Source organism: Cavia porcellus, unplaced genomic scaffold, assembly GCF_034190915.1.
Source record: "Cavia porcellus strain 051 isolate PalLab524CR breed Dunkin Hartley unplaced genomic scaffold, mCavPor4.1 scaffold_16, whole genome shotgun sequence".
Taxonomy (NCBI): domain Eukaryota; kingdom Metazoa; phylum Chordata; class Mammalia; order Rodentia; family Caviidae; genus Cavia; species Cavia porcellus.
In genome coordinates, this window is record NW_026947499.1 from 64,177,481 (window position 1) to 64,190,666 (window position 13,186).

General features: G+C 39.5%; 1 protein-coding gene and 1 long non-coding RNA gene across 6 annotated transcripts in view; one reads left to right on the forward strand and one right to left on the reverse strand.

The window, feature by feature from the left end:
- The first annotated feature begins 452 nt into the window (after positions 1 to 452).
- Positions 453 to 13,186, forward strand: part of LOC101787062 (collagen alpha-1(XII) chain-like) — a 70,622-nt gene continuing 57,888 nt past the window's right edge. For 4 of the 5 annotated variants that reach the window (XR_002788716.2, XR_010039928.1, XM_063226941.1 and 1 more), the window contains exon 1: positions 2,024 to 2,357. Coding sequence is in view for 3 of the 5 variants with exons in the window: in XM_063226941.1 (XP_063083011.1) it covers positions 2,222 to 2,357 (136 nt within the window). In the remaining 2 variants the exon portion in view is untranslated. Of the gene's footprint in view, positions 709 to 2,023; positions 2,358 to 13,186 lie in introns of those variants that run through there. The other variant, XM_023560826.2, reaches the window with a different exon arrangement.
- Positions 1,527 to 2,428, reverse strand: LOC106025326 (uncharacterized). Its single transcript, XR_001198900.3, has 3 exons — positions 2,290 to 2,428; positions 1,914 to 2,035; positions 1,527 to 1,806 (listed from the first exon to the last, which is right to left on the reverse strand). It is a non-coding gene; the product is annotated as an uncharacterized LOC106025326 (long non-coding RNA).

A 13,186-nucleotide genomic window follows, 5' to 3' on the forward strand; every position in this document is an offset into this window, starting at 1 on the left:
CAGGGACAGTGTGAGCCTGTTTGATCTCAGTCCTCAGGCTGATCAGACATCCTATGCTGGTCAGACATCCCGGCCAGAGGACTTTGGGGTGGGTCCTGTGCACTGTGTAGTCTCTTTGTGCTCCTTGTCAGCTGCACTTGGTGTGGGCCAAGCCTCGATCCCGGGATCTCAGTGGAGGCAACTCATGCACTAGAGGAGGTGCGGGAGGGTGGGAAGACCTTACACGTGTTCCTGACACTAAAGGCAAGTTCTCACGCTAGCAGGTCTAATGGAGAGAAGGTCAGGCCTGCAAAGGTCAGCTCTGGGGGGAAGGACAGGGGAGAAGGCAAGAGAAGAGGACGGGGGGGGGGGGGGAGAAGAGAGAAGGGAACCTCCCCTCCTCTTCCCTCCTCTCCTCCCCTGAGCCTCCTTCCCGCCGGAGGGGCGGACCTTGCGCGTGGAGTTCTTCACCTTCCGGGTGGGCGTTCGCTAACCGAGTCCGCTGAGTCGGGAGCAGCCCCGTTGAAGGCGCAGGCTCCGCGTCAGCAGGCGCCCCGGCCATCTGCGGTGCTCCCGGGCTCTCCTCTTCCAGCCCTCCTTGGTCACCTTCCCATTGCCGTCTGCATTCGCTCGGAACGCCCAGTGGTTGCGCTGTCGCCTGGCGCGAGGGTCACCCGAGGATTCGCCACCGCAGGCGGACTCTGCTGCCCCCTTTCTCGGCCTCTCAGAGTAAGTTCGGTTTCCAGAGATTTTGCTTTTCCCATCCTCCCCAAAGCCTACTCGGGAAGCTTGCTTCTAGCTACTCGGGAAGCTTGCTTCTGCCTGGCCCACGGGGATTTGGCAGTTTGTCGAGGGTGTGTTGGGGAATCCTGCTCTGGTGCTGTTATTACATCCTTACAGCCTCAAATTTATGTGGTCAGTTCAACTTTTTAAAAAAATCTGCACACAGTATTTTGTGGGTCAATGATCAGTCTTTAGCTGGACATCAACTGAATTGGAAATTATTATAGTAAAGGCCAGATGGTGTGGAACCACGGGCCAGTCTCACTTCCTCTTCACTGATGTACAAGAGGACTGGAAATGTCAGTTAATTAGGCAGAGAGAAATGGTGAGGGCCCTGAGATCCCCTGGAGAAGCCATAGACTTTGAACTTCATACAAAGGAGCTGAGGGCAATTTGGCAGCCTGCAGCCAGACACTTAAAATGCAATTTGCAGTCCAGCTCCACAGCTGCTCCAATGCCTGTGCCACTGCTTTGGAAAGGCTTGGGTAGAAACTGCCACTTTCTTTTCTCAAGGAAGAATTGTCCTTTGGGTCATTCTTGGATTCCTAAGCACCAGTCTCCTGTGTCCCCTCCATTTTCCACGAGGCTCACCTCAGAGTCAACTCTCTTTTATGTTTTGCCATTGGCCACTTCCCAGTTCAGTTCATTGCTAGGTAGCTTTTGTCCCTAGACTGGACCTTAGAATGTTTTAGGAGATCACATTTTGGTGACTTGGATCAAACACCTACTGTGTGTTGGGGAACTACAAAAGATAAGCCAGATGCTTGCTTTGTCTTTAAGGATTTAGTAATCTAGTTACAGAATCAGGAAACATCAGCATAGAACACACTGGAGTATATACGACTGTGGTCTTCCAGGATAAGTGAACATAACTTGCCAAGATCATTTTATTGCCAAGACTTTTTAATCAGAAATATTTTGAGAAAATAGACAAGGGTGTTTTTACTCTGCTTTTTCCTGTCTCTTTTTATTATGTATTCCTTGTCAACCCTAATCGTTGGCAAAGGTTTCAGCCGAGCCTTACATATTTCAGATCTGGAACACCTAAAAATTCGCAGCCAGAAAAAAAAAAAAAAAATGAAGAAAACAGAAAGTAAAAGAGGTTTATTATACTTTTCCAAATTACTGGGAGACCAGTAAAGCACAGTTACCTGAAGAGATCAGCAGCTAGGAAGCAGCAGCCTGGCCGGGAGAGACAGATGCATGTGGCCAGTCAGAGTCAGATCTCCCAGGCAGAGCACAGGGTCAGGGTCTCACGGGGCTGTCAGCCTCCCTGTGGGTGGCAGGACCATGTCAAGGGACGCAGGCCCTCGAACCCGCGCCCCCTCCCCTGGCTCGGAGGAGCTGTCTTCCGTGGCTCCATTGTGGGCCCGGCAGGCACGTGCGGGCTGGCCCAGTGTCTGGCCGGGTGCTGGGCACGTGCAGGCCCAGGTCCGGGAGACCCGCTGCCGGCTGGGTTATGACGCCCGCTTCCTCCCGCAGCCCCCCGAGCCAGCGCCGGAGCTCAGCGTCAGTCAGCATGCGGACCCGGCTGCCCGCGGCGCTGGCCGCCCTGGGCGCGGCCCTGCTCCTGCTCGCGGCCGTGGAGGCTGAAGGTAAAGGCTCCTCCCGGGTCCGCACTGCGGGCCGTGCTGCGCGGTCCCCGGCGCTCCCGCTGCTCCGTGCGCGCTCCTCCTGCTCCTCCTCCTCCTCCTGCTCCTCCTCCTCCTCCTGCTCCTCCTCCTCCTGCTGCTGCTGGGCTCTGTCTGTCCGTGCGTCCGTCTGCGCTCCGCTCTGGCCCCTGCTTGACCCCGCGTCCTGTGCAGCGCTGTCCTCCTCCCTGGTCCCCGCGGTGTGCTGTCCGCGCCGCCGCCCGCCCAGGACGCACGCCAGAGCCGAGAGGGAGCTCGGGACACCGCGCACCAGGAGCTCTGGGCGGTGGCGCCCCCTTGGGCTCCGCGTGTCCTGCAGGCGCCGCGCAGGCTCGGCCAGGCTGAGCGCCGCTGGTGACCTTGGGCGCCTGACCCTACTGCGGAGCCCAGGTGCAGATGGGTCTGGGCTTTTTGACAGGCTTTCAAAGTACTGTCACTCATTTTGTCGTGCGTTCTGGATGACTCAGTTTTTCCGTGTTCACTGAACGAGCCCTTAACCCCAAGGACACTTTTCTCAATTTTCAGTCAGTGGAGACCAGACTAATCTTACTATTCTGCAAGCTAAACGCAGTAATGGCTCGTTAAAAAGTTAAACCAGCTCCTGATGAACTGAAGGGAGAAACTTGTGCGTGCACACTTGTAGAACTTTCAAGGGACTGTGTTTTTACAGACGCTATGGAAAAGCAGGGCTGCTTCATGACAACAGAGGTTTTATTGATTGATTGATTGTGATTGACAATCACATTTATTGTTCATTTAACGTGATTGATTGGTTTCTAGTTCAAAACTGCAGGTACAAAAAACAGGTTAGGAAAAGCAGAATCTCCACAAGGTAAGGCGGCTTTTGAGCAGTAGCAGAATCTCCCCGGCTCGTGTCACTTGAGCTTCTTGTGAGTGGAGCTTCTTCCCAGAGCATCTTCCACGCAGCAATCCTCAGGTGAGCTGGTTTTGGGAGCTCATATTGGTCTCCTTAATATGCACTACTTCCAGAAACACTGCTACAGATATTTTTAGGTAATTCACTGAAGTGACCCCTGTATTGTTCATTAAGAAAATGGTTATTTGAAAATAAAAGATTTGAATATTCTTAAGAGAAACATTACGTTGGAAATGACGTAAGTGGAAAAAAAATCAATTCTGAGTTGGACAATGGTTAGCAAATTGAAGTTAAAAAGAATGTTGTACTGCTTACATTTCTGATTATTTCCATAACTCCCCTATTCTCTTTTGACTTTGTACTAATCTCCCTAGTATATATAGCTCTTTGCTTTACTTTCTGAAGCATTGTCTTCTTTTATCTTCTACTCCTATATTTCATATTGTAATAGAAATTTTCTGTCTAAAGTTCTACTTGGCACTATCAAATGGAAATACATTATGAGCCAAATTTTCTGATTTTAGAAAAAAAATTGAACAGGAGAAATCAGTTATATTTTGTCTGACCTATTACTGTTTTAACATGTAATCAATATAAAAATCATTTGTGCTCTTTTTCGCATTTTTACATCCAAGTTTTGAAGGCGAATGTGGATCTAGACTTGCAGCACATTTTATTTGAGACGGGCCACATTTCAGGCACTGGATGACCACAGGAGCTGGTTGCTCCAGCGTTGGACAGCATAGCTCTGGTGTTAACCACCAGCTAAGTGGCCCCAGGAGCCTGGAAAGTCTAAGGAAACTTGTGGCCTGCGCCTTTCTTTGAAAGTTGGGACATAACAAAATTTCAGCTTGCCCTTCTGTTTGGTGCTGTGTCCTTTTGATCTTAGTCTCTAGGTGGTCACAGCTTGTCCTTCCACTTTCTTTCTTTCTTTCTTTCTTTCTTTCTCTTTGCTTTTTCTTTCCTTCTGTGACTCATAGTGTATCCTATACACTCTTTTCTCACCATTTTATATTTACTTACTTTTTAATATGTTGAAAACCATTACCTAATTTTTGATACAAATTAAAAAGTTTTGGCATTCACCTTTGATTTTCTCTTACTTTTTATAGTACTACGACCTCTCTCCCATTGTTTTTCTTCTGTTGCCTTGTATGAGGAATTATACTTTTCATGCTATTATATCTTATTCTACAGGAATAAGGCTAAAATGAATTTTCTGCCTTGAATATTTGTAAGTTTTAGCCATATAGCAGTTTACCAGGGGTAAATGCAGCATAGAATATGTGAACTAGTCATATAATGTATTAGTTATTTTTTTTTTAGAAAATTTAATACTTTGTATTTAAGGGTATTATCTAATAATTTCTGAGAACTAGACACCTTTCTAATTTGTTTAGATTATAACATGGATGCAAATTTTGTAAAGCAGAGTTTTACTTTTTAACTTATCTATTTGAAAAAGAATAATTGAACAGCTGAATATTATCAATTTACCTGTGAATTGAAGTCACACACTTTAATTGTCTTATGTTTTGGCCAAGAAGCTAACTACTGTATAGCCCCATAGACCTATGCCTAATACATAAAGAAGAAGCCTCACACTGGAGGAGAGCTCAGAGATCGTGTGTTTGAATTGTCTTATTTTCCAAATGAGGAAATGAGGCCTAGAAAGGTTGAATAAATGTAACAACTAATGCACCAAGGGACAAGGCATAGACAAGCCCCAGGACTTCTGGTACTAGTTTAGTGGTGGTTTGACTATAGCATGCTTCTTTTTACAGGATGACTATGAACCTAGTTTAGTGAGAGTACATTTTGTAATTGTGTAATGTATGTGAAGTAATTCAGTGCTTATCTGAATTGTTAGCTTTTCAGCTGGTTGTTTTGTACATTTTGTAAGCACAAATGAAATGAATTTTGATAGCATTGCAAACATCATGAAACATATACTAACCTCATATGAAAAAACAAGTTAATTCCTATGGAAAATAGTGAACTCATCACACTTTTACATACTGCTAGAAATGTTCACCATTAAAGTAATATCCTATTTTAGTTACTTTTCTTATTGCTGAGATAAATACTGGACATCCAAAATTAAAGGGGAGAAAGTTTATTTAGCTCACAGTTTGTGGAGGATTCAGTCCATAACCAGGTCGCTCCACGTTAGGGTGCAGTGGCAGACAGGCGTCACAGAGGGGAAGCAGTTCATAGTGGCAGAAGACAGCAAAATCAATAAGCAAGGAACCTTAACAGTGTCTTTCTGTCCCTTTTTATCTTATGCAGGATACTCAGTGAGTGTAGCGCTCACACCCTTACCCCTACTGCCCTTGAGCCTAGCATTCTACCATGAGTCAAATCCAGCATCACCCACTTTAGATTCAGCCACCTTTGGAGAAAGCTCCATCTGTGACCACATGAAGCTTTGAGAGGACATCTAGACAAAAAGCATAGTATGTCCTTTACAGTGTTATCTCAAATACTAGACCAAGGGTTTTACTTTACCAAGGGTTTCATTTTGACAATTTAGTGTGTTTTCTGTGCAACATACTGTACATGTTTACCAAAGCTTATCAGAGTTTTCCATTACACACATTCATCTATCCATCTCTGTCCTGCTTGGTAAATTTTTAGACATAGACTCAGGTAGGGGTGCCCTATATACATTAAAGAAAAAGATGTTTTTCCTTAATGTATCTCAATGCAGGCATTTTACTTTTAAAATTACTTGAACAAATGTGTAAAGTTAATACAGCAAATCCCATATCTATCTGAATTGGAGAAGTCTGCTTACAACATATTTGTTACTAACCGAACATCATTTATTCTTCCAATAATTTTTCACAGAGTAGAAAGATATGTATGTCTCTATTAAGGAACAGTAACATACAAATATTGAACTCTGAAGTTAATTCTGATTGAAATCTTCTTCATACATTTAATCTATTATAGTAAACACTATGCTTTAGAGTCTGATCATGAGATAATAGTGTAATCACCTGCTAGGTCTGTTGACCTCTTCTGAATTTCACCTGTAAAATAAGGATAGTGAGTACCATTCGGTTGTCATTAGGAAGAAGATAAACAATACCTCAACTGACTGGTTCTCTGCTGGTTACGTAGGAGACACTCAGCAAAGGTTATCTAGTACCATCATCCTGAAATGTCCTAAATCCTGCCAGTTTATGTAACAAAAGTGTCATCAGAATGAGACTTTCATAGCATAGTGCTTTGATTACAAAAGACATTATTCATAAATATGAAACTAAGTCACTAGAATTCTAAGTACTTAAAGGTTAGTTTCTTCAACATCAGTATCAGATTTCATGAATATCCATGTATTGTTATTTATTTATAATTTTAATTCTATTTCTCTTGGGTCGGTTTCTCCTGCTGCGCAACTGTGGCTATTTGAATTTTTATGCCATATGTAGCTATTTCATGTATGTCAGCATTGTTTTAGGGAACACCTAGGGCATTTGCAATACAATGACAGTTGTGTTATCTTTTATGCAAAAGAAAACATTTTAAAAAATTAATAAAAATAATATTTTTGCATTGATTTAAATTTATAAAGTCACATGCCAACTTGATTATTTATTTATTGGTACTGGGCATCAAATTTACAACCTTATGCCTTCCAGGCAGGCACTTATGTCACTGAGCTAAATCCCCAGGCTCCAGCTTTATTTTTTTAAAATTTTATTTTAAAGAGTACCAAACAAACCAGAAGAAATACAAGAAAAACAAGAAGCAAAAGAGACAAATAAGCAACAATTAAAAAAACCCCAAAATAAGAACAATATGACTTTCAAAACTTGGTGGTAGGAACTTAACAAAGGTTGTTAGCTTGAATAGTTATCTTCAAAAGAGTTACTCAGATTATCAGATATAGACATGCAACACTGACTTAATGTTATGAGTGTTAACTGTTTTGTTTCAAGAACTAATAGAACTAGTAGCACAATCCTCTTAGCTATCTTAAGTGTGTATATACAAATTTATATATTTTTTCTTTTTCCTTCCTTTTCTTCTTTTCCCTATTTGAGTTATTTTCTCCTTTTGAGCAATTTTTTACCATTTCATAATGTTTATAGAAGACTTTAGATCTTATTTACTATTTCAGTTCCTTATACTAGGGAGACATGGTGGTATTTACATGTGTAATTTGATTTGTTTCGCTTATAAATGTGATCTCAAGTTACATCCATTTACCTACAAAGGCCTCAATGTGATCTTTATAGCTGAGTAGCACTCCATTATATAAAAATACCAAAAATAACACAGATTTTTAATACATTCTTCAATTGATGAGCATTTGAGTTGTTTTCAAGATCTGGCTATTACAAATTTTGCTGCTGCAAACATGGGTGTGCATATATCATTGTGGTGTGATGTTTACAATTCTTCTAGGAACATGCTCAGAAGTGGGATACCTGGGTCAAAAGGAACCTCCAAGCCAGCTTTTTGAGGAACCTACGGGCTGATTTCCACAATGGTTGCACCAGTATACACTCCCACCAACAGTGCAGAAGAGTTCCTTTTCCCTCACAGACTCTCCAGCATTTGTTATTGGTTGTTTTCTTGATCCTGGACATTATTTCTAAAGTGAGATGAAATCTCAGTGTTGTTTTAATTTGCATTTCTCTAATGACCAATGATGCTGAACATTGTTTTATATATTATTTTCCATTGTATTTCCTTAGCTGAGAAGTGTATTTTCATCTCAGATGCCCATTTTTGGATTGGCTTTTTGAATTTGCAGTACCTGATGTTTTTCAATTCTTTATATGTTGTAGACAACAGTCCTTTGTCTGAGAGACAGCTGGTTAAAATTCTTTCCCATTCTGTGGGTTTTGTTTTCACTCTATTAGTGTTTTCTTTTGAAGGGCAAAAACTTTTTTAATAAGATGAGATCTCAGTTATTGATTCTCTGAAGTAATTACCATGAGGTTTGCATTTTGTTGATGTCTTCAAGGTTTTTACCTACTTTATCTTCTAGCACATTTAGTGTTTCTGTTTTAATATTTAGATCTTTGATCCATTTTGACTTTAGTACATGGTGACAGATATGGATCTAGTTTTAGTTTTCAGCATATGGAGAGCCAATTTTTCCAGCACCATTTATTAAAAAGACTATCTTTCTTCCAGTGAACTTGTTTGGCCCCTTTATCAAAGATAATGTGGCTGAATGTGTTTGTAGTTGTATTTGAATATTCTAATATATTCCATTGATCTTTAGGTCTGTTTTTATTCCAGGACCATGTTGATTTTACTATAGTAGCTTTATAGTATAGTTTCAAGTCAGGGATTTTGATGCCTCCTACCTTGCCTTTGTTGCTTAGAATTGCCTTTGCTATTCTAGGTCTCTTCTGATTCCAGATGAATTTTAGGAATGATTTCTCTATATCTGTGAGGTATTTTGATTTTGATTGGAATTGCATTAAATCTGTGTAACAATTTTGAGAGAATGGTCATTTTCACAATATTTGTTCTTCCTATCCATGAACAAGGAAGGTCTTTCCATTTTTTGAGATCTTCTTCTATTTATTTTTTTTGAGAGTATTGTAATTTTCACTGAGTAGATCTTTTACTTCCTTTGTTAGATTGATTCCTAAGTATTTCATTTTTTGGTATGCTATTGTGAACGGTGTCACTTCTCTTATTTCTCTCAGTGATTTTGTTAGTGTATAGGAATGCTATTGATTTTTGAATGTTGACTTTGTATCCAGCTACATCACTGAATTTATTTATTATACCTAGGAGTCTGTCAAGGGAGTTTTTGGCATCTTCTATGTAGATCATCATGTCATCTGCAAATAATGCTAATTTAACTTCTTTTCCTATCCTTATTCCTTTTATTTACCTTTCTTGTCTAATTGGTCTGGCTAATATTTCCAGCACTATATTGAATAGGAGTGGTGATCATGGATATCCTTGTCCTGTTCCTGATTTTAGAGTAAAAGCTTTCAGTTTTTGACCATTTAATGTAATGATAGCTATTGGTTTATCATAGATGACTTTAACAGATTGAGGTAAAGACAATCTATTTTCTGTAAGGTTCTTATCATGAATCAGTGTTGGATATTATCAAAAGCTTTTTCTGCATATATTGTGATGACCAGGTGATTTTTGCCTTTGGTTCTATTGACATGGTATATTACATTTATTGATATGTGTATGTTGAACCAATCCTGCATTCCTGGGACAAATTTCACTTGGTTACAGTGTACAATCTTCTTGATGATTTGCTGCATTCTATTTGTCAGTACTTTATTGCAATTTTTTGCATGTGTGTTCACTAGGGCCTGTAGTTCTCTTTTTTTGTTTGGGTCTTTCTCTGGTTATGGTGTTATGGTAATATTTATTTCCAGGAATGAGTTAGGGACAATTGCTTCCCTTTCAATTTCACTGAAGAGTTTGAGGAGTGTTGGAATTATGTCTTACTTGAATTTCTTATAAAATTCAGCAGTGAATCCATCAAGACCTGGGTTTTTCTTTGTTGGTGAGGTTCTAATTACATTTTCAGTTTCATTAACTGAAATTGGATTATTCAGCAGTTTTATATCTTTTTGATCTAACTTTGGTACTTCATCTATTTCTAGGAATCTGTCCATTTCTTCTATGTTATCAAACCTCTGAGAGTAAAGATTTTCAAAGTAGTATTGATGATCTTTTGTATTTTCATAGGTCTGTAGGGATTTCACTCTTTTCATTCCCTACTGCTAGAATTTGAGTTTTTTTCTTTCCTTTTTAAAAATAAGATTGTCTAGAGGCTTATCAATTTTATTTATTCTTTCTAAGAACGAACTCTGTGATTCATTAATTCTTTGTATAGTATTCTTAGTTTCTATTACACTAATTTCTTCTCTGATCTTTATAATTTCCTCCTTTTTTTGGCTTTGGGATTGACTTGCTCTTCTTTTTCTAGATGTTGAGGTGTTGCATCAGGTTGTTTATTTGTATTCATTCTTTTTTCCTGATGTGGGGATTCACTGCAATAAATTTCCCTCTGAGGACTGCTATCATTGCATCAAACAGGTTCCAGTAAGTTGTATTTGTATTTTTGTTTGCTTGTGTCTATTGTTTAATTTCTACTTTAATTTCCTCTGTGACCCATTGATTATTTAATTTCCATATGTTTGTGTTTTTGTAGTTTCTTTTGTCATTAATTCCTAGTTTCATGGCACTATGATCAGATAACATGCATGGGACAATTTCAACTCTTTTGCATTTACTTAAGCATGTGCTATTGGCTCCTAGATAGTCTATTTTAGGGAATGTTCCATGTGCAGCTGAGAAGAATGTATATTCTGATATTGTTGTATGGAACACTCTGTACATGTGACTAAGTCCATTTGTTCACAAGTGTGATTTAGTTGTTATTTGTTTGCTGATTTTTGGTCTAGTTGATCTGTCTCTTTGAGTCAGAGGAATGTTATGATCTCCTGTTATGATTATGTTGTTGCTTATTTGAGTTTTCATTTCTATTAGTATTTGTTTTATATAGCTGAGTGCACCCAAATTTGGTGCATATATATTTAAGGTTGTTATCTGTTCCTCTTGAAGTTTTATGTAATGACCTTCTTTATTTCTTTTGATCTTTCTTGGTTTAAAGTTCATATTGTCTGCAAACAGAATAGCTGCTGTGGGGTTTTTTTTTGGTTCCTGTTGCATCAAGTATTGTTTTGACTTTTAGTCTATGAATTTCCCTTTGGGTTAGATGGGTTTCTTGTATACAGAATATTGTTGGATGTTGTTTGATCCATTCGGCCAATCTGTCTCTTTTAATTGGTAAATTGAGGATATTTACAGTGATGGTTATCACTGATATATATCTATATATCTACATATCTATCTATATATATATATATACATATATATTGGCTTATTTTGTCCTGTTATCTTTCTGCTATTGGTTATTTATCTTTCTCCTTTGTTTGTTTGCCTTGTTTAATGGGTTTTAAAAAATGTTTTTGTTTGGAAGTCATAGTTATTTTTATGTCTATCTAGAATATCTTTCAGTATTCTTTGTAGGGTTGATTTGGTGGTCATGAAATTCTTCAGCTGTTCTTTGTCATAGAAGTATCTTATTTCTCCATCAATTTTGAAGTTTTGTAGGGTACATCAATCTGGGTTGGAATTCATTATCCTTTAGGATCTGAAATACTTTACTCCGTGCTCTTCTTGATTTCATTGTTTGTGTTGTGAAGTCTGCTGTGATTCTAATGGACTTTCCTTTATAGGTGATCTGTCTCTTCCCTCTAACAGCTTTTAATATTCTGTTTTTATGTTGAATCTCTGGGATGTTGATTATTATATATCTGGGTATAGTTTTGTTTTGGTTATGGCTAATTGGAGTTCTATGTGTTTCACTGATCTGTATGTCAGTTTCTTTTCCCATGTTTAGGAAATTTTCATCTATGACTTCTGTAAATAGTCTTTTGATATCATATGTGTTGTGACCTTCTTTTTGTTTACACCTATCAATCTAATATTGTTTTTCTTTGCATCATCTTGCAACTATTGAATTGTTATTTCCTGGTTCCTTCTTATTTTTAAAAGATGTTTCCTTTAATGTTCACTAGCCGCAATCCTGTCTTCTAGGAATGAAAGTCTATGTTCACTTTCATTGAGGCAGTTTTGCCAGCTTTCAGTGGAATTTTTGATTTCATAGGTATCTCTTTGAATCTGTTTCATGCATTGTGTTCTTTCTTACATTGTTTGTTCAAGGCTTTCATCTTTTTGCAGTGCTCCTCAATTTTTTAAAACTATGTCTACTTTAGATGTGCTCAGAATTTCTTTTATTATGTTTATCATTTCTTCACTGGGAGATTATTTGTGATCTGAGTTCCTTTACAGCTTCATGGAATTGCTTTTTATTTCAGTTGCTATCATTTCAGATATTTTAAGTGTATGGTTTACATTTTCTTCTATGTCCATGTCTCCTGGACTTGTTTGGGATGTATTGGAGGTTTGAGATTGCATTTTTGCTCTTTTGTTTTTTTACTTTCCTATATTACCCTGGAGAGGCTGAATGCAAAGTCTTAGTTGTTTCCTTGGTTGAGGATATCTGTCAGTACTGCAGGGAGTTTCCTCAGTCTAGTGGGGGTCATTAGTCAGGCCTTACCAAGTCCCTAGAGGCACTTGAAGGCTCTTCAAATTGGGGGAGTATGCTGGCAGGCCTACAGCACACCCCACATGGTTACTGTGAAGCTCCCCAACTTTGTGAGGTTGTTGGCTGGGACTCTACCAGGTTCTGAGTGGGTTACCAGGCCAAACAGCTAGATGGAGTATGCTATGCAGGCCTTCAGCTCATGCCACATGGTGCACCAAAGCTCCAAACCTGCTTGCATTTTCTAGGCAGGATCTGACCAGGTTCCATGGGAGTTGTTGAAGTTGCATGGCTGGGTGGGGTCCTCTGTGCAGGCCTTCAGCTCTCACCACCGAGCTCAGGTGATTTCTGACTACTAGGGGTTGCTGGGCCCAAGCAGGCCCTGAGGGACCTACCTGAAGATCTACAGCTGACTGGGGATGTTGGGTGGGACCCTTCCAGATTCCAAGCATGGTTCTGAGGTTACAGTGGCTGGATGGGGCTCACTGTGTAGACCTTCTTCTGGCTACTGTCTTGAGTACTATATTAAACAGTGATGCTGATAGTTGAGATCCTTGTTTTATTCTTGATTTTAGAGTTAAAGCTTTCAGGTTTTCCCCACTTAATCTGAACTGACAGCAGGTTTGTCATAAATGGCTTTTGTCTGATTGAGATAAGATCTTTCTATATCTTTATTCTCCAGTTTTCTTTTAAACATAAATGGATGTTGGATTTTGTCAGAGGTTTTTCTGCATCTATTGAGATGGCCATGTGATTTTTGTCCTTGCTTTTATTTATGTGATGTATTAAATTTATTTA